We start from the raw sequence: 22,128 nt of genomic DNA, 5'->3' as shown, positions 1-22,128 counted from the left end.
AAATGCTTTAGATTGTAAGCATAATTGGTTCCGTTGTTTTTATGCAATTTATAATTGACGGGTTTAGATATCGCTTAAGTAATTGTTTTAAATGTTCAATCGAGAATTCTTTTTCTTTTATTATGTGTCGGTGATACGTGGGAAATACTATTTTGAATTGGTATGACGAACTTTCGTTAATTTCAAAGAATATTTGATTTTTAAAAGCATTAATAGGAATTTCTACTGAGTGTATTAGTTTTTCTGAGGAGCTTGCGCTACTGTGCATAGTAGGGGTTAATGAATTTAAACTGGCCTGAGGGGGTCTAGATAAAAGATCTGCAACTACGTTGGTGTTGCCTGGTTTATAAAAAAGTTCGTAATTTTATTCTTCTAACTGAGCCTTCCATCTTATCATTTTAGCGTTAGTGTTTTTGTTGCTAAGCGCAAAAGTTAGCGGCTGGTGATCTGTGAAAATTTTGAGTTTGCTTACATCATAGAGAAAACAGCGTAGCTCTCGAAGTGCCCAAATAATTCCTAGCATTTCTTTTTCATTTGTAGCGTAATTTTCTTCGGATGAACTAAGTGTTCGTGAAAGCAAGGTTATTGGCCTGCCTCCTTGAGAAACGTTAGCGCCTAAAGCACAGTTTGATGAGTTAATGGTTAGTTCAAATGGTTCAGTGAATTTGGGAAAATGTAATATTACGTCTTCGGAAATGAGACAATTTTTTACTTTATTAAAGGCTTCTATTTGTTTTGTATCTAAGTTGATATGAGTTCTTTTTGAAATTGTTTTAGAGATTCTACCCGCTTCTCCTCTAATGGTTTTGTTATTTCTGCGTAACCTTTGATGAATCTGCGATAATATCCAGACATGCCTAAAAATGAAAGAAGGTCATGGATTGTTTTTGGTTTAGGAAAGTTGACAAATGTTTTTACTTTTTATGAGTTGGTTTTTAAACCGTCTTTGCTGATTACAAATCCTAAAAATTCTAAATTATCTTTCATAAATTCGCATTTGTCCAATTGGACTTTGAGATTGGCTCGTTCGAGCGTCTCGAAAACTAATCGTAAGTTGTTAAAATGTTCTTCTTTTGTTTTTCCGAATATTACGATGTCATCTATGTAAACATAGCATCGTTTACCTATGTGTTCTCTTAATATGTCATCAAGAGTTCTTTGAAAAATGGCTGGGGCGTTGCGTAGCCCGAAGGGGAGTCTGAGGAATTCGAATTTTCCATTATTGATAGAAAAGGCTGTCTTTTCGATGTCTGAATCTTTTAACGCAATTTGATGAAATCCGCTTTTGAGGTCTATTGTGGTGAAGAAGTTGTTCTCACCGAGATTTGATAAGATACTATTTATTTCTGGCATTGGATACCTGTCAGGGATGGTAATTTCGTTTCACTTTCTGTAGTCGATTACCATGCGGTGTTTTTTTTTCCCTGACGCGTCTTCTTTTTTTGGAACAATGAAGACCGGAGAACTATATGGGGAGCGCGACGGTCGAACAATGCCGTCGGCTAACAATACTTTTATCTGACTATCTATTGCTTCTTTTAGTGCCATAGGGTAGGTGTACGCCTTGGAATAGACAGGATTATCGCTTTAAGTTTTTATTTCACCTCTAACTTGAGTGACGAAGGTGAGTTTTCTGTCCGGTTCGTCGAAGAGACCTGGGCATTCTAAGTGAGAAAGTCTAAGTTCTATGTAAGTTATAAGTCCCATTGAGAGTTCCTTAGTTTTGTATTAAAATTTTCCTAACAGCGTAAAATAGTTTCCATGTGTATCTATTAAGGCCTTTAAATTTTTTAATGTGTCGTGACCTATGATACCGTCAAAGGTACCTAGTTCTGATAAGAGGAAAAATTGAATTTTGCCTATTCCGTTGCCGATTTGTATCTATGTTTGCATAATGCGTGATATTAGTCTTGCCTCCTATGGACTTTGCTGCGAAGCATATTTCATTCGGTATGGGTGCCCGAATGAGTGAAGGTTTTACGTCATTTTTGTTGGAGCCGGTATCTATTAAACATTTTATTTTTTTCTCGTTCCTCATTTTAACCTCTATTTCTTGATTATCAGTTAGAACATACTCTTGCTCGTTATAATCTTGTTCTTTTTCATAACCCTGTTCTTCTTCTATGATAACTTCTGTATTGTAAACTCTCTGTTGTTTGTTGGGTTGGTGTGTGACCTGAGAAAGAGGTCGTTTCATTTGCTGCGGAGCTTGATTATTCTGTCTATTTTGCGGAGCTGTTTGTCTATAACTCTGTTGTGTGGTATTTGGACGCTGAACTGCTATTTGAGGTCTATTTTGGTAGTTAACTTGATGCGTTTGTACGGAACTATCTACCTCCATCGGAGTGGGTGGAAGTTGACGCCCTGGCGGTAATGAGGGTGGGAATTGTTGTTGCTGTTGTACGAATCTGGGCTGACCTTGTCCAAAATGTGCTTATTCTGGGAAAAAGTGTTGGTTACGTACTGGTCTTTGAGGTACTTGTCTGCCTCCGTTGTTGTAGTATGTTGGCTGTGGACCACGTCTAACGTTATGCGACAAGGTGTTATACATAGTGTTAGCTTGATTCGCCCTAAAATTTAGGTTGTCCAACTTAAGACAAATGTTCAAGGCTTCTGGCAAGCTTGTAGGTCTATTAACACTTAACAGACTTGGCCAGTTGCCGTTTAATCCTCTTATGAACGTGTCTAATGCCTTATCTCTATAAGAATTAGTCATTGCAAGCAATGCTTCCACCTTATAATCTAGACAGTCGATCTTGTCCAGGATTAACGAGACAATCTCGTAGATTTTTTGATAGTAGGAGTTTATATTATCTCTGCCTTGAACTGGCGTGTAAGGTACCAATATCTCGTTTGTCTGCGTAATGTTGCATGAGGCAACGTCTGATTTTGGTCCAGTTTAGAGGCGTACGATACGACGGCCTCTCCTATAATCTTGTGTCTGATAGTATTCCAAGTGGCAAAGTATTTTGGTGAATTTTTCTGACTTTCGTACTTTCGATTTTTTCGATTTTCTCCATAAGTTAAACTCACTTGCTTTTCCTGAAAATTCCCTGAGACATTTTACTATGTCTGGTACCTTTTCAGAATCTGAGAGGTTTTTGCTGAAATCTATTTGTGGCTCGTCATCTTCTTCTATGACCGAACTAACAGCGTTTATAACTACCTGTTCAATCAAGTTGGTTAGTTCTATTTTTTGGGATGTGAAAAAAAGAGTAAGTGGGGAAGGACCTGAGGGGTTAGTCGTATTGGGCAAATTATTTAGTGACATTGTTGACAAGTATTCTATTATCAGCTCTTCTGCATTCATATAATTTGTATTTCTTAAAGTTTTTTTTTTTCTTTTTTCTTAATAATAGTGATTCTTAATTGCTGAAGCTCTTGTAGTTTAACAATATAAATGATAATAATGACTAACATTAAGGTTAAAACTATCCTGGAATCCATGTGGGTATTTTCGGAGTAGTTATAGTTGGAGTTGATCTTCTTGTAGTAGATGTTTATTTGTTGTTCTTGTTTTGCTCTGCCTTCTTCTAGGCTTCGTACTATAGTTAGTAGTTTCTTTTGTTTTTGTTTGTGGTTGATTTTTTTTTAATTTTTTTTGGTCACTTTTTTATTTATTATGTGAACCCCTTTTTTTGTTATTAGTAATCACTACGTGATTATTTGTTTTTCTACACTATGTGAATTTTATATTATTGTGAACAGGATGTGGCTGGGACTAAACATGTCCCTCCTTTTTGCACTAAACTTGTGTTGGTAGCCTACTAAGGGGCCAATCACTATAACACGTTTGACTCGCGAAAAACTTTAAAAACTGTAGCCTTTGTTGGCTTTAGTTGAACGAACTTCTTATGGTCCTTTTTGTTTTTATAAGTTTCGCGGGTCCCTGTTCGGGCGCCAATTAACCAATTCGATGGTAATATTTATAAAAAAAATATAATTTTTTTATTATTAATCAGCACTATGTGCTTACATTGAGTTCCAGTTATAAACTAATTTTTATATCTTAATTAATCCCTAATGAAACTTCAGTCCAACTAAGAAGCGCCGCTGTCGGCGTCGGCGTCTCCAGCTTGGTGTTATTGCATCTGTGGAAATGCCCCCATTCTGCATTTCGCAGGGGTTCGCATTTCTTGGGAACCAACGAACTTTATTGATTCCGCTGATTCCACAATTATTCGCATGTGCGGTAAATATGCCAATTTAGCGATCCCACGGTTGGCTGTCCCATGAGCGCGTTGACCTGCTATGCACCTAAATTTGCATACGCGACACCTTGCTTCAGCTTTTCCCAGCACGTTGAATGGCCACGTGCGGGAACCAAATGTTGGTAAGCTGGATATCAAAAGTGTTGTTATTTTTTATATCTTAGGTATTAACTTATAAGTCGAAGCTGGCCGGATCGGAGCCCTAAGCCATATAGCTACCATAGAAACGATCGATCGAAATGAAGTACTTATATGAACAATGTTTTTTTTATTAAGGTATCTAACCAAAATTCGGCATTAATAAGTTTTACTTTACCCCCTACGTGTGTACAAAATCTTATCACCATCACCATTATATCCTATAGCTGCTATAGAAACCTTTTTTTTATTAAGGTAACTTGAGCAAACTCGAGATTTGTTAGTTCTATTATGGTCAACATTGGACAACTATGTCATTTAGCTGCTATAGAAAAGATCGGTGGAACAGTTGGATCTTATAAGTCAAAATATTTTGTTTTGAAAGCATTATCGAGCTGCACTATTCTCACGTTTCTGCGAAAGGGAAGTTTCTGCAAGATATCCTTACTTGCTCGTTTATTTGTGCAATAGATTTTCTTGCTCCAAACGCGATTTTGTCTTTTCAAAGGATCGGGGATCGTGTGAGAAAGGTATGAAGTCTACAAAACATCTACTCCTACGGACTGTAGGCAGTCTGCTGTGATCGACAGCAGAGCTCCAGACGACTCTAGTCGCGGTGAAAGCCGTTTTAATTTTAAAGCGCGCACCATCGCCTTCAAACGTGACCATGGGAGAGCTGGTAGTTGTCGCCAAAGAGCAATCTGCAGCCACAGAAGATTGCTTCATCACTTCGCCACCATGGCTTAATCTAGCCTTTAGAATTTTTAAAGTTAAGTTGCAAAAAATGATATGAACTATCACCACGAGGCGCCCAATTTTGTGTTTTAAGACCACCAATAATTTGGGTTTGTAATTTATATAAACGTATAAACATTTTCAGGAAGGAATGCAATCGCTGTGCGAAGAACTGCAAGAAACTCAGCTTCAATGGGGCGGTTTTTTCGTGGTGATGCTAGTTTTGTAGGTATGCATATAGGAGATCGTTGCTATCGTTAATTTTGCTTCGTATATAACCATAATAATTTCCGACAGAAGCTTCTATATTTTTTTGTTCACTTTCGCAATATAGCTTTAAAATGCAAGCCTTCCAGTATTTGTATCTTTCAGTTGTTCATTATGTAATAGTCCAGCCAAAACGGTGGTAGATATATTCGGTTTAAGAAATTTTAAATGTAAGTCCTCCTAGTGCTTGCGCAGTACGAGTTTGTTTCCGATATTTGAGTTATCAAAGTAATCGATAAAAATCAATACTAAAGTACGGTTTTTTTAGCAATTTAAGCCACAATTTAAATGAAATTGAGAATATATAAATATTCTGTAATACAATAAGATCTACTGTTAAAAATTTCATCAAGATAGGTTAAGATACACAAAAGTAATTAAATAAACTGCGATTCTATTGTTTTCCGTGCTGCTATTTTAAATCGTTTTTTCTCATTAAGACTCAATTATTGGTGTGGCCGTTAAGTAGAGGCGGCGGCAATAGTGTGGTCTGTTGCGAGTTCGAACCCTACGAGGGAACTATTTATTTTTTAAATTTATTTTTATTACTACTTAAGAAATGAACGCGAAACGCGAGCTGCATATGGTGTTGGTAGAAGAGGATTCAGGGTATCCTCAAGTCGGGAGCTCCCGACTAGAGCCTCTTACTTGTTTTTTTTCTATTTTAATGCTCCTCCCAACAACGAAAATCGCTCTAGGGGAGAAATATACAGATAGAGATATACCTTAAGAACTTGGTGTCTTCTTCTGACTTATCATGGGACACTTCTGGCAGTCTCTCCATGTATATGATCCTGGAAATAACATTCCTAATATTCATTTTTATTACTTTTATTAAATTATAGCATCGCCTGGATGTACTCCTCGATCGTATCTCGTGAGTGACTACCTCAGATTCAGCCAATCTGGGATCGCGGATGTATGTTAGTGTATCCAATACCACTCCTTTGCCTGACTAGGACGTGGAAGTCGTGGCGACTCTCCATGGAACCTGGTAAGTTAGCTGCATATGCTCCAAGCAAAAGATAATCTCTGACACCAGCATTCTTCTAGTTCCGCCATTAATACCAATCCCCATCTCCGGATAAGCACCACTTCTGTCATGGGCAGCGGTTCGGATGAACTTGGCATCCAGTACCTCTAAGCTCGTGTGGAATACCATTTGTCCAGACTTGTACCGGATCTGTGTGGCCCCACTGAGCGGCTTCTAGCAATCGATGATCGACCGCTCTGGCTGGATGTACTGGACGGTCGACTCTCATTGCTGCTACGACGTGAGTCAGGCTTGTGTTCTGTAACGAATAACGTCAAGGTGCTGTTGGGCGGCTAACCAAATCGGAGTGCGCACTGGCATCGGCTGTGGCTCGTCGGCATGCACCCGCACTGATTTCACTGATTCTGCTGGTTAATTTGCTCCCAAAGTTATATATCTACTTCATTAAAATTCACGTACTGAATGAGGAAGGGGGAGAGGAATACGGGTTAGGGGGTACAATAAGACTAGAAAATGAAATGACAGGATGATGTGCATATGCCCACCCTTCCATGATCCTGCAAAAAGGCCAATTAAAATATAGATATTGGCAGGATCCCTATAGGCAGTATAGTTTTGACTAAGTCACCTCCCTCAGGCGATGCATCGCTCCAAAAAAGACAAATATTTACTCAGACATAATTTATTCTAGGGTGACAGATAAACAAAAATAATTATTATGCATAACGCTCGAAGCTTCAAATTAATAACGAAGGGGCCTGACATATGTTTTTCGGCAAGTGGAAGAAGTGCTGTAACAGATAGTTATATTATACTAAAATAATTAAGAATATATAAATATAAATATATGAGTATTCATATGGTATTTTATATTAATTAATTACAAAAAAAAAGCATAATATATAAAAGAAATCGTAAAAGAATATGTTTAAGTTAAATTCGGTATTCATAAAGCAAATGTTCAAAATCATCTAGTCGGGGAGCTGCGTATTTACTCCGAATGTTACTGGGACAACAAATGCAAAGTGCTATATTACCATATCCAGACAAGGATATCAACATCTTAACAGAAGTAATTGATGACAAATATTTCATGCAAAACAAACAAGCGTACATGGCATTTTTTATTTTCCGCTCTTTGGACAGTCTCTAAAGACATGGTCGAACTGCCTGCAGTTCCAGCACACTAGCCGGGATGATGTCCTGCCTCGCACGAAGGCCTCCTCCAGTTCTTCAACCTCGTGAACTGTCGGCTTCGTTCCTTGCGAGTAACGCGACGGCTGCACGTACCCAGTCCGGCTTCTGCGACCAATGTGCCTCTCCACTTCTATGCACTTTTGGCGCAGCTCATCTACGGTGAGTACATCCATAGCATAAATGTATTTTGCCAGACTTTCCTTCAAACCACGCCTTATAATCTTCACCAGTTTGCGGTCTCTTAGCGGCTTCTGGAATCGCGCGGCGAGCTGACGCATGTGAAGGATATAATCGTCCATCCTTCGCTGGTCTGTTGCTCTCGTAGTAGAAGCTCTTGCATCACATCATGCTCCGTCTGATAGCCCCGGAACCTGTCTAAGAGAGCGTGTCGCAGTTGCATCCAGCTGTCGACCCGAGAATGCCGTACGTGCATCCAATGCCACAATATCAATGTTCACGGGCATTGATATTGCCTCAGCAGGAACTCCAGCCGAAACACAAACTCCTCGACAGAATTCATGGCGTCCTCGCCATCGAACTTGACGTTCCACCGCTCGAGCTTCAGGTACGCTGCGTCTCGTAAATTGGCATACGCTTCCTCCGGCTGAAAGTCATCCGCTCTCCGGTCCTATACTCGGAAGTAGCGATTATTCTGATTACGCCAGTTCCTCGTCTGAGCATCTGCAACGTATACTGGGCTGCTGGATGAGTACTCCGCTCCTCGCGCGCATGGTCTGTGAAGCTTCGGTGGCACTGGTGGTGGAAATGCCTCGAGCTGAGCCCCTTCTCGCTGTTTCGGGCTGGCGCCTGTTCGTGGTCCCGGCACGACGTGTCTCGGTGGCATTGGCACAGTGTTAGGCTCTCCGGCGTGGCTCCCTGGCGGCCTAAGCACGTCAATGATACCCTTTGTCATTTCCATGAAGCCAGTTCGCTTCTCCTGGCGGATGAACTCGCTGATGATAGATGGCAGAGCATGCTGATATGTCTGGTGGGCCTGAGCTATCGCCGCGTTCGCTGCCGATGTGAGCACTGAGTCCTTAGTCGCTTTTGGGAACTCTAGGTTCCGTGGAGGTCTATCTTGTTGCGCCAATTCCTTCTCTAGGTCTACCAGATGACCCTCCGCCGGGATCTGGTGCTCCTGAAATCTGCGGAAATTCATTGGCGTTCTCACCAGACCTCTTTCCGGACGCGGCGGTGGCAGTGCCGACGCTCCGTCAGCGTCAGAAGCCCAGTCCGACTCCTGTTCTTCAGCCATACTGATTCTTGCAGAAAACCGTACCCCTCTCTACTTACTAACCTAACTTACTAACCCTAATACAAAAAAAAAACATCACAAATAATTCCTATTAAATAAATAAACATCTACAAACAAATCTTACTTATATTAAAAAAAATAAATAAATATACATAGACCACAAAGCTAACTAACACAAAACTAACTAAACTAACACAGAGTGGGGCAAAACAAATAGTAAACATTAAACAAAAGCTAACCAAAACATACCCTAATATCAGATTTTATCACAAGATGCCTTTGTCATCGCGGTTATCACCACATGCGAACGTGACTTTCCGCCATCAACCACGACAAGAGAAACTTCTTATGCTCAGTGATATCCTAGTAATCTCTGCTTCCGTCGTGCTTCTCGGATTCCACTACACGCTGCGCGATTATGAGCCACCTACTGGTGCCACATAAGACACCAGCGGCGTGGATCCTAAAGCCAAGGGAAACTTTTCCTTGTACCTGCATTGATATTTTTATTTATTTTTTTGATATCTGCCCCCCGACTTCAAAGAAGCCGGGTGCTTCTCCAACTTGGGCGCCATATTGTAGCGGAGCTGCTTGTTTATCGGTGGGCCGCGCTAAAAGTGAGACGCTCAATATAAATTAACAAAAAAACACCATTTACAATTTACTCTTCCAGATCGGGTCCCGGTTCCGGACCCAGCGTACTCGCCCTACCTGAGACGATCACCTGATCTCGTCTCCCTCATTTTGGCCACTAGATGGCCTGCATCAGCCCGTGTCGGCAGGTATGCCCACTCTCCCCATCAATTTAACCTTAGCCGGACATTCTTTTCCTTCAATGTGTGCATATAATTGGTTGCGTTTTCTTGAAATTAATAACAATTAATATCATTTCTTACTGCATTTATCTTTGCAGCCACTTACAATCTCATGCCAGCGGACATTTCCCTCAACTTCACAGGTGCGTATAATTATTCGTGCATTCTTATAATTATTGACAATTAATATAACTTCTATTGCAGGTATCTCTGCTGGCTATCTCCACTCAACTATTTACGTTCTCATACACGTGGACATTTCTTCACCAGGTGCGCATAATTGTTTATATATTCTTATAATTATGGACAATATGTATTAATTTCGAAAATTACAATTCTTTTATAGCCGGACAACACAAAGAAAGGGCGACACCGAAAGCTAGTGCCAACCGCCGTTGGGAACAACGTGGGAGAACAAATATTATAAATATTAAATTGAGCGATTGTTGTCACGCTGAAATAAAATGGTATGTTATAAAGAAGCTTATATAAAAAAGAAATTTGTATGAATCAAATCGCCTAAGTACACTTAGCATACCTAAAGAGCTCTCTGGGGCGCTAAGAATGATGGAAATAAATGATTTTTTGGTATATATATGTATGGATCGTGTGGATTCGAAATTACTTCGTTTTTTGTTTTTTTCTTCTTAGAAGGCAGACGCAAAGTGAGTGAGTGAAATATGACTTAATTTATAAAAAAAAACTTTAATCTATGAACAGGAAAAACAACTGCAGCTTGATGTCAGCAGCACGCCTTCTCTGGGCTGAGTCTGGGGAGGGGAGTGCTTGGAACTGACTCACTTGGAACTGACTCACTATCGCCACGGTTCTTGGCCTGTCCATCTAGGTAGCGTCGTAGACCGTGCCCGAGGGTATGGATGAGGTGCGCCGCAGCGTCGAAAACTGGCCGGGGGTGACTTTGTTGGCCTCTCTGGTCCGAGAGCTGGTCCCTTCGTTGCCGGAGCCGTTTTTTTTGTTAATAGTCTTATTATTTTTATTTGTTCGTCTCGTGTCGCACGTAAGTTTTAAGTTTTTTCTAATTTTTGTATATTGTGACACAATGTTTAAATTCAGATTTTATTATTAAACGGCAAAAATAAATTCGTTGTTTAATTTTAATTTGCGGAAAACTTTTGTAGGACTTTTTTTATCCGACATGTACAAAAATAACTTTAAGCTCGCTTCGAGCTGGCACGCCTGCCGTTGACCGCTGATCAAATCGAATTCCTTGCTGTACATTTGGGCAGCAACATCATCGGTGCCGAATCTCGGCACACGCATACATATACGAGGCGGGCTCCATTGCTGCCCATCTGCACAGCTGTATTTATATTTGTGGGTCAACGGCCCAAATGAAGGCCAAGGGCAGGCGGTCCGCTCTCCCTATAATCTCTTTAGGACCGAATCGGGCGGCCAAAAGCAATCGCCCCTTTTGGCGCCGTGGATCGCAAGCCCGGCGTTGCCACTATTCAATAAATTGTGCCCGGCTTCACCCCTGATACTCTGACCCTATGACAAACGATATCGGCATGGCCGATAATAAAGAACGCACCCAACTAGGCAAACTATCGATGCTGCCGATAACGTTAAGTGCAACATCACCACGCAGATTATTGTAAACGCGAACCCGACCGTTACAAAGAATCTGCGTGCGCATTTCCTAGCTTGACCAAGCCGGCTAAGAAAGATGCACAACAGAGAACTGATGAGCCAGCCGGCGCGGCCCACCGAGAAACAAGCAGTCACGTAACAGATTAATAGCGTATAGAACACCAACAGCGGCAGAAAGTAGAAAAAAATCAAAGCACAAGTTGAAAAAAAGATTGCTTGCTTGCTCACGAATCCTTGCACACCACCAGAGACGATGTGCAGTTAAACATAAACAACCCGCAGCGCATAAACAAAAATGCACAAGAACACAAATTAAAAGTATAACAATATTTTTATGATAAAATGCACAGGCCACAAGCATGCACTCGCGATAAAATAAAAAAATAAACCGATAAGGCAAACAGAATAATGGAAATATTTTCAATATAAATATTAAAACGCCGGTGTTTTATTAAAATCAAAACAAAACGGAGAGCACAAAAAAATCAGGTCTGTTCGCTTTAAAGAGGAGAACGAATTCGAATATTTTTGGTTGTTAACAAGGTGAGCTTTTTTCAACCTCGCCGTAATCTGTATGAGGGTCATGTTGCCCTGCCTGAGTGTGCCAATTTCCTGTTCAATCAGGTGAACCGCTCGTTTTTCGGCAGACGTAAAATCTAATTTAGCTATAATGCCATCAAAATTTAATTTTGTGCCGAAAGCTGCCAGTGTGTTGTCAGCTGTGCCCCATATTTTTTTCGGCTGATAATGGCGTGAGCTCCCTTTATGATTGCTATAAAGTCTATATGCAGCCTTTGTCACTTGAAGCCAAGATACATAGTGCTCTTGAGCCCCATCAAATTCTGAGAGAGACATTACATCATCGACAGTTTCGTCGCAAAGTACAACCCGCTTCCTTGTCACATCGCCATACACTTATATGTCAGGTTCCAATACCAACACCGTTTGTATTCGGCTTGTGAGCTCTTGTTATATCCTATTAAACTCGTCTCTTTGGCCCTCTAACGAAGGGCCCACTGCTGTTGCTATAATAGCCTGCAACTGCGCCGCGTTCATAACTTGTTCATTGTCAGAAGTACTGGACTGGACGCAAATTTCAATTCTCACTTTCGGCTCTTTTGTAAAAAAACAGTTTTGTCGGACAGAATGAATAAGAGAAAACATACAAAGTTCTGTCTCTACGCAGCAGACCCTATGCACAGGCCAAAACAGTTTGCGTTTTTTTTTCGCAAATGTTTTTCTACGAACACTGAACAGAAAAAAGAACCGCCAAAAAAAATTCAATACATTGCAAGTGCAGGAGTCATTGATTTCGTGAATTAATAAAATGGTTACAACAGATGGCAGGCCCTTTTTGCTTTTGGGCAGCGAAGGGTTCGCCGAATTTAAACCTAATTTATAGTGTTATGTCAATGTCGCAGTTTTCTTCCCGTAACATAATGCATTATGTGAACATAAGGGGACAGCGCATCAATGCTGGCATACAGCGATTACTGCAAAACTTGGAAAATTTGTATCTTTAACAATAGATGTGGCCACTCGAATGGACAAAGCGCATTTTGGGTGTGAATTTAAAAGTTATTCACCCGAATTACGAGAAATATAAAATCGTGGTGAAAACTCTTGGAATGATGGAGCTGTTTTAATTGCATTCTGGATTATACATTAAACTGAAGACTACAGATAATGATGCGATGAAAGAGTTTTCAGCGGATGATGACATAAGCGGAGACGATTTTATGGAAAAGCTGGACTCCATTGCTTTTGCAAATATGCGACATATACGACATATATACATATACACATATAAACGACAATAACATAAAACTTGAGCGGACGTAATTTATTAATTTGTTACTTGTTTTTTTCTATTTTAATGCTCCTCCCAACAACGAAAATCGCTCTAAGGGAGAAATATACAGATAGAGATATACCTTAAGAACTTGGTGTCTTCTTCTGACTTCCCATGGGACACTTCTGGCAGTCTCTCCATGTATATGATCCTGGAAATAACATTCCTAATATTCATTTTTATTACTTTTATTAAATTATAGCATCGCCTGGATGTACTCCTCGATCGTATCTCGTGAGTGACTACCTCAGATTCAGCCAATCTGGGATCGCGGATGTATGTTAGTGTATCCAATACCACTCCTTTGCCTGACTAGGACGTGGAAGTCGTGGCGACTCTCCATGGAACCTGGTAAGTTAGCTGCATATGCTCCAAGCAAAAGATAATCTCTGACACCAGCATTCTTCTAGTTCCGCCATTAATACCAATCCCCGTCTCCGGATAAGCACCACTTCTGTCATGGGCAGCGGTTCGGATGAACTTGGCATCCAGTACCTCTAAGCTCGTGTGGAATACCATTAGTCCAGACTTGTACCGGATCTGTGTGGCCCCACTGAGCAGCTTCCAGCAATCGATGATCGACCGCTCTGGCTGGATGTACTGGACGGTCGACTCTCATTGCTGCTACGACGTGAGTCAGGCTTGTGTTCTGTAACGAATAACGTCAAGGTGCTGTTGGGCGGCTAACCAAATCGGAGTGCGCACTGGCATCGGCTGTGGCTCGTCGGCATGCACCCGCACTGATTTCACTGATTCTGCTGGTTAATTTGCTCCCAAAGTTATATATCTACTTCATTAAAATTCACGTACTGAATGAGGAAGGGGGAGAGGAATACGGGTTAGGGGGTACAATAAGACTAGAAAATGAAATGACAGGATGATGTGCATATGCCCACCCTTCCATGATCCTGCAAAAAGGCCAATTAAAATATAGATATTGGCAGGATCCCTATAGGCAGTATGGTTTTGACTAAGTCACCTCCCTCAGGCGATGCATGGCTCCAAAAAAGACAAATATTTACTTAGACATAATTTATTCTAGGGTGACAGATAAACAAAAATAATTATTATGCATAACGCTCGAAGCTTCAAATTAATAACGAAGGGGCCTGACATATGTTTTTCGGCAAGTGGAAGAAGTGCTGTAACAGATAGTTATATTATACTAAAATAATTAAGAATATATAAATATAAATATATGAGTATTCATATGGTATTTTATATTAATTAATTACAAAAAAAAAGCATAATATATAAAAGAAATCGTAAAAGAATATGTTTAAGTTAAATTCGGTATTCATAAAGCAAATGTTCAAAATCATCTAGTCGGAGAGCTGCGTATTTACTCCGAATGTTACTGGGACAACAAATGCAAAGTGCTATATTACCATATCCAGACAAGGATATAAACATCTTAACAGAAGTAATTGATGACAAATATTTCATGCAAAACAAACAAGCCTACATGGCATCTTTTATTTTCCGCTCTTTGGACAGTCTCTAAAGACATGGTCGAACTGCCTGCAGTTCCAGCACACTAGCCGGGATGATGTCCTGCCTCGCACGAAGGCCTCCTCCAGTTCTTCAACCTCGTGAACTGTCGGCTTCGTTCCTTGCGAGTAACGCGACGGCTGCACGTACCCAGTCCGGCTTCTGCGACCAATGTGCCTCTCCACTTCTATGCACTTTTGGCGCAGCTCATCTACGGTGAGTACATCCATAGCATAAATGTATTTTGCCAGACTTTCCTTCAAACCACGCCTTATAATCTTCACCAGTTTGCGGTCTCTTAGCGGCTTCTGGAATCGCGCGGCGAGCTGACGCATGTGATGGATATAATCGTCCATCCTTCGCTGGTCTGTTGCTCTCGTAGTAGAAGCTCTTGCATCACATCATGCTCCGTCTGATAGCCCCGGAACCTGTCTAAGAGAGCGTGTCGCAGTTGCATCCAGCTGTCGACCCGAGAATGCCGTACGTGCATCCAATGCCACAATATCAATGTTCACGGGCATTGATATTGCCTCAGCAGGAACTCCAGCCGAAACACAAACTCCTCGACAGAATTCATGGCGTCCTCGCCATCGAACTTGACGTTCCACCGCTCGAGCTTCAGGTACGCTGCGTCTCGTAAGTTGGCATACGCTTCCTCCGGCTGAAAGTCATCCGCTCTCCGGTCCTATACTCGGAAGTAGCGATTATTCTGATTACGCCAGTTCCTCGTCTGAGCATCTGCAACGTATACTGGGCTGCTGGATGAGTACTCCGCTCCTCGCGCGCATGGTCTGTGAAGCTTCGGTGGCACTGGTGGTGGAAATGCCTCGAGCTGAGCCCCTTCTCGCTGTTTCGGGCTGGCGCCTGTTCGTGGTCCCGGCACGACGTGTCTCGGTGGCATTGGCACAGTGTTAGGCTCTCCGGCGTGGCTCCCTGGCGGCCTAAGCACGTCAATGATACCCTTTGTCATTTCCATGAAGCCAGTTCGCTTCTCCTGGCGGATGAACTCGCTGATGATAGATGGCAGAGCATGCTGATATGTCTGGTGGGCCTGAGCTATCGCCGCGTTCGCTGCCGATGTGAGCACTGAGTCCTTAGTCGCTTTTGGGAACTCTAGGTTCCGTGGAGGTCTATCTTGTTGCGCCAATTCCTTCTCTAGGTCTACCAGATGACCCTCCGCCGGGATCTGGTGCTCCTGAAATCTGCGGAAATTCATTGGCGTTCTCACCAGACCTCTTTCCGGACGCGGCGGTGGCAGTGCCGACGCTCCGTCAGCGTCAGAAGCCCAGTCCGACTCCTGTTCTTCAGCCATACTGATTCTTGCAGAAAACCGTACCCCTCTCTACTTACTAACCTAACTTACTAACCCTAATACAAAAAAAAAACATCACAAATAATTCCTATTAAATAAATAAACATCTACAAACAAATCTTACTAATATTAAAAAAAATAAATAAATATACATAGACCACAAAACTAACTAACACAAAACTAACTAAACTAACACAGAGTGGGGCAAAACAAATAGTAAACATTAAACAAAAGCTAACCAAAACATACCCTAATATCAGATTTTATCACAAGATGCCTTTGTCATCGCGGTTATCACCACATGCGAACGTGACTTTCCGCCATCAACCACGACAAGAGAAACTTCTTATGCTCAGTGATATCCTAGTAATCTCTGCTTCCGTCGTGCTTCTCGGATTCCACTACACGCTGCGCGATTATGAGCCACCTACTGGTGCCACATAAGACACCAGCGGCGTGGATCCTAAAGCCAAGGGAAACTTTTCCTTGTACCTGCATTGATATTTTTATTTATTTTTTTGATATCTGCCCCCCGACTTCAAAGAAGCCGGGTGCTTCTCCAACTTGGGCGCCATATTGTAGCGGAGCTGCTTGTTTATCGGTGGGCCGCGCTAAAAGTGAGACGCTCAATATAAATTAACAAAAAAACACCATTTACAATTTACTCTTCCAGATCGGGTCCCGGTTCCGGACCCAGCGTACTCGCCCTACCTGAGACGATCACCTGATCTCGTCTCCCTCATTTTGGCCACTAGATGGCCTGCATCAGCCCGTGTCGGCAGGTATGCCCACTCTCCCCATCAATTTAACCTTAGCCGGACATTCTTTTCCTTCAATGTGTGCATATAATTGGTTGCGTTTTCTTGAAATTAATAACAATTAATATCATTTCTTACTGCATTTATCTTTGCAGCCACAGGTGCGTATAATTATTCGTGCATTCTTATAATTATTGACAATTAATATAACTTCTATTGCAGGTATCTCTGCTGGCTATCTCCACTCAACTATTTACGTTCTCATACACGTGGACATTTCTTCACCAGGTGCGCATAATTGTTTATATATTCTTATAATTATGGACAATATGTATTAATTTCGAAAATTACAATTCTTTTATAGCCGGACAACACAAAGAAAGGGCGACACCGAAAGCTAGTGCCAACCGCCGTTGGGAACAACGTGGGAGAACAAATATTATAAATATTAAATTGAGCGATTGTTGTCACGCTGAAATAAAATAGTATGTTATAAAGAAGCTTATATAAAAAAGAAATTTGTATGAATCAAATCGCCTAAGTACACTTAGCATACCTAAAGAGCTCTCTGGGGCGCTAAGAATGATGGAAATAAATGATTTTTTGGTATATATATGTATGGATCGTGTGGATTCGAAATTACTTCGTTTTTTGTTTTTTTCTTCTTAGAAGGCAGACGCAAAGTGAGTGAGTGAAATATGACTTAATTTATAAAAAAAAACTTTAATCTATGAACAGGAAAAACAACTGCAGCTTGATGTCAGCAGCACGCCTTCTCTGGGCTGAGTCTGGGGAGGGGAGTGCTTGGAACTGACTCACTTGGAACTGACTCACTATCGCCACGGTTCTTGGCCTGACCATCTGGGTAGCGTCGTAGACCGTGCCCGAGGGTATGGATGAGGTGCGCCGCAGCGTCGAAAACTGGCCGGGGGTGACTTTGTTGGCCTCTCTGGTCCGAGAGCTGGTCCCTTCGTTGCCGGAGCCGTTTTTTTTGATAATAGTCTTATTATTTTTATTTGTTCGTCTCGTGTCGCACGTAAGTTTTAAGTTTTTTCTAATTTTTGTATATTGTGACACAATGTTTAAATTCAGATTTTATTATTAAACGGCAAAAATAAATTCGTTGTTTAGTTTTAATTTGCGGAAAACTTTTGTAGGACTTTTTTTATCCGACATGTACAAAAATAACTTTAAGCTCGCTTCGAGCTGGCACGCCTGCCGTTGACCGCTGATCAAATCGAATTCCTTGCTGTACATTTGGGCAGCAACATCATTTTGGCGCCGTGGATCGCAAGCCCGGCGTTGCCACTATTCAATAAATTGTGCCCGGCTTCACCCCTGATACTCTGACCCTATGACAAACGATATCGGCATGGCCGATAATAAAGAACGCACCCAACTAGGCAAACTATCGATGCTGCCAATAACGTTAAGTGCAACATCACCACGCAGATTATTGTAAACGCGAACCCGACCGTTACAAAGAATCTGCGTGCGCATTTCCTAGCATGACCAAGCCGGCTAAGAAAGATGCACAACAGAGAACTGATGAGCCAGCCGGCGCGGCCCACCGAGAAACAAGCAGTCACGTAACAGATTAATAGCGTATAGAACACCAACAGCGGCAGAAAGTAGAAAAAAATCAAAGCACAAGTTGAAAAAAAGATTGCTTGCTTGCTCACGAAACCTTGCACACCACCAGAGACGATGTGCAGTTAAACATAAACAACCCGCAGCGCATAAACAAAAATGCACAAGAACACAAATTAAAAGTATAACAATATTTTTATGATAAAATGCACAGGCCACAAGCATGCACTCGCGATAAAATAAAAAAATAAACCGATAAGGCAAACAGAATAATGGAAATATTTTCAATATAAATATTAAAACGCCGGTGTTTTATTAAAATCAAAACAAAACGGAGAGCACAAAAAAATCAGGTCTGTTCGCTTTAAAGAGGAGAACGAATTCGAATATTTTTGGTTGTTAACAAGGTGAGCTTTTTTCAACCTCGCCGTAATCTGTATGAGGGTCATGTTGCCCTGCCTGAGTGTGCCAATTTCCTGTTCAATCAGGTGAACCGCTCGTTTTTCGGCAGACGTAAAATCTAATTTAGCTATAATGCCATCAAAATTTAATTTTGTGCCGAAAGCTGCCAGTGTGTTGTCAGCTTTGCCCCATATTTTTTTCGGCTGATAATGGCGTGAGCTCCCTTTATGATTGCTATAAAGTCTATATGCAGCCTTTGTCACTTGAAGCCAAGATACATAGTGCTCTTGAGCCCCATTAAATTCTGAGAGAGACATCGACAGTTTTGTCGCAAAGTACAACCCGCTTCCTTGTCACATCGCCATACACTTATATGTCAGGTTCCAATACCAACACCGTTTGTATTCGGCTTGTGAGCTCTTGTTATATCCTATTAAACTCGTTCTTTGGCCCTCTAACGAAGGGCCCACTGCTGTTGCTATAATAGCCTGCAACTGCGCCGCGTTCATAACTTGTTCATTGTCAGAAGTACTGGACTGGACGCAAATTTCACTTCTCACTTTCGGCTCTTTTGTAAAAAAACAGTTTTGTCGGACAGAATGAATAAGAGAAAACATACAAAGTTCTGTCTCTACGCAGCAGACCCTATGCACAGGCCAAAACAGTTTGCGTTTTTTTTTCGCAAATGTTTTTCCACGAACACTGAACAGAAAAAAGAACCGCCAAAAAAAATTCAATACATTGCAAGTGCGGACGTAATTTATTAATTTAATCCAAAACAACCAACAAAAAATGTTGGCAAATAAAATTTAAAAAAATAAGACACCGCATGTTTGAAGTAAGACAAAAAATGTGGGTATAAGTGTCATTGTAGTGCAGTTCCGTTCTATTGTCATCAAGTATTTTATGTTATATAGCAATCAATGTTTTGTATTTTAGAATAAATGTTTTTAACAAGTAAAGTTGTCCTTTTTTAAAATTAATTTGATATTTGATTTGTCATATACCTCATATATATATATTAGTTAGTGTATCAATAGCAATGTCATAAACAGAGTATGTTAAGATTATTGTAACTCTCTTCTACATATGCAATTTAACGCCATAAGCACACATACTCATGTACGAAGTCTCGCTCTCTTTCGAATTCTGTAAATACTCAGTCCCTTTAATCTTAAGGTTTGTTTAAAAAAAATCAGTTCTGTACGCAGCTGTAGTAAAATGTTCCAATAGTTGTTCTTTTATTCATTGGAGCTTCTGCTCCAATGTAAACTTTGTTCTGTGGCTCTTTGTGTTTGAATGATTCTTACAATCTTAACTTAGGTACTACTTAACTAAGACCGCGCAAAATGCGCTGCCAGCGACGCCGGCAGCGGAGCGGTTATATTATATACTTATATATGTATGCAGCATTGAGAGCCGCGCTTAGAGAGAGTATGTTATGTGCACTTATGTATTGTAGTGCGCAGCCGGCTTGCGTGGGAAACGCTGACACTGCGTTGTTGCCTACACACATATATGTGTGGTCATATTACATATGTATGTATGCACTTGAAATATGCGAATGTAAACATTGCAACAAAGTGTTACAGTGTGACAGTTTGATATATTATGAGTACAGTGTGTACTCTATATGTGCGCATATCACATCTCCCTCCTTTTGAAAAATAACGTAATATTGTGAAGTTATTTTATATATTACTAGCGGGTATAACCCGGCCTTGCCCGTGGCACGTATGTTATAAAATCAAAAAAGCTTGGAAAATGATTTTGAAACTGATCGGACGGGAATCAAACAACTTTTAAGCAAATCGGAAAATTCTTAAAATTCACCAAAAAAATCTTAAAAATGCATTTTCCACCGAAGGAGTTTAGATTTTGCGAGAAATGTGAAACACGTCTCTACTGATTTTTCTTATAGATCTTTGGAAATAAATTTGAACACAAAACGTCACCCACCAAATCTTCGACCCCCATTTGCACCAAGGAGGGATGGATTTTTCAAAAAGTGTGAAACACCCCTTAAATTAATTTAAACATAGCAAAGCAATTCGGACACAACTTAAAACTTCGCACAAAAAATCTTTAAATCGCATTCCCCCCGAAGAAGTTTGAATTCTGCGAAAAGTGAGAAACACGCCTCAAATGATTTTTCATATAGATCACTGGAAATGAGTTTGAGCGCGAAACGTCACCCACCAAATGTTTGACCTCCATTTCCACCAAGGAGGAATGGGTTTTCCGAAAAGTGCGAAACACCACTCAAATGAATTTGAACAAAGATCTTTGAAAATAAGTTTGGGGCCGATCGGATGGTAAACAAAAAAGTTACATACAAACGTTTTTCGCGATTTTTCCACACTTGCGAGTGAAATTGTCCGAAACCCCGTCTTAACGTGCACCTACATCACATAAGGTAGCTACAGTGAAAATTTCAGCTTCCTAGCTCTTACGGTTTGGGCTGTGCGTTGATCACCAATCAGTCAGTCAGTCAGTCAGTCAGTCAGTCAGGACAAACAGTTTTATATATAGAGATAGTATTAAATGTGTATATATTTAGAATTAAAAAGCTTTTTTTTTCGTTTGCGAATATATATTTGCATGTAATAATATTTAAAAGGGTTTTCCATTTTTTTTTTTGTTTTTATTAGTTTTTTTTTTATATTTGAATAAAAAAAAATTTTTGAAAGAAATAAATGTTTTATCTAAAAATGTTATATTTATATGGTTATATATGTATAAAATATATATATACATTTTTTTTTTTTTTGTTTTGTGTTTGTATGGCCATACTACAAAAATGATTATGTATTAAAAATGTTTAACCTATCCTTATGTACTTTTTGTTTTTTTTTTTTATTTTTAGTATCTGATATTACTATATTATCTCTATCCTCTATACCAGTGACCTTATATGGTCCAATATAATTAAAATCTAGCTTATGACCTGTTTCATTTCTTAGTAAGACCTTATCTGACCTTATTGATATTCTTATGTCATTTACTTTTAAATCGTATAACTGTCTATTCTTTCTTTTATTTTCTTCGATCATTACTCTTGCTCGTTTATATGCTACTTCCAATCTATATTTACTTTCTTTAGCATAGTCTTCTATATTGTATAATGGACTTATATTACTTACTGAATTAAAATACGATGGAAAATTACTTTGTTTGCTGAAAACTAACTCAAAAATAACTCATATAACTCATAGTTATGTGCCATAGTGGGGGTCGTGTTGAAACAGTAAACAAAGTATTGGAGCCATACATCCCAATCAGTTTTATCAACTGATATATAAGAACGTATGTACTCGTTGAAAGTTCTATGGCTTCTTTCTACTGTTCCAACTGTCTGGTGGTGGTGTGCTATAGACGTTAAATTGTCTATCTTTAAGTATTTGCACAGGTCATTAATAATAGAATTTTTATATTCAGTTCCCCGAAATGAACGTCTTCATCGGACCAAACTTCACTATAAAAGATTCAAATATTGCTTT

At 40.3% G+C, this 22,128-nt stretch overlaps 1 protein-coding gene across 2 annotated transcripts in view; it reads left to right on the top strand.

Moving 5' to 3' along the window:
- The window catches only part of LOC135434357 (uncharacterized), an 86,480-nt gene extending 75,784 nt beyond the window's left edge, over positions 1 to 10,696 (top strand). Inside the window, exons 9-18 of one of the 2 annotated variants that reach the window (XM_064690913.1) lie at positions 6,197 to 6,345; positions 6,405 to 7,417; positions 7,492 to 7,701; positions 7,773 to 9,414; positions 9,471 to 9,579; positions 9,711 to 9,755; positions 9,817 to 9,882; positions 9,959 to 10,079; positions 10,137 to 10,281; positions 10,348 to 10,696. In XM_064690913.1, coding sequence (XP_064546983.1) covers positions 9,216 to 9,414; positions 9,471 to 9,579; positions 9,711 to 9,755; positions 9,817 to 9,882; positions 9,959 to 9,995 — 456 coding nt within the window. In that variant the 5' untranslated portion in view covers positions 6,197 to 6,345; positions 6,405 to 7,417; positions 7,492 to 7,701; positions 7,773 to 9,215 and the 3' untranslated portion in view covers positions 9,996 to 10,079; positions 10,137 to 10,281; positions 10,348 to 10,696. Of the gene's footprint in view, positions 1 to 6,196; positions 6,346 to 6,404; positions 7,418 to 7,491; positions 7,702 to 7,772; positions 9,415 to 9,470; positions 9,635 to 9,710; positions 9,756 to 9,816; positions 9,883 to 9,958; positions 10,080 to 10,136; positions 10,282 to 10,332 lie in introns of those variants that run through there. The other variant, XM_064690914.1, reaches the window with a different exon arrangement.
- Positions 10,697 to 22,128: the final 11,432 nt, after the last annotated feature.

The sequence above is a fragment of the Drosophila montana genome, unplaced genomic scaffold (genome assembly GCF_035044405.1).
Source record: "Drosophila montana isolate Dmon_TW-CO22-7 unplaced genomic scaffold, ASM3504440v1 contig_329_1, whole genome shotgun sequence".
In the NCBI taxonomy this organism is placed as follows: domain Eukaryota; kingdom Metazoa; phylum Arthropoda; class Insecta; order Diptera; family Drosophilidae; genus Drosophila; species Drosophila montana.
This window is presented reverse-complemented; position numbering and strand designations above follow the sequence as displayed.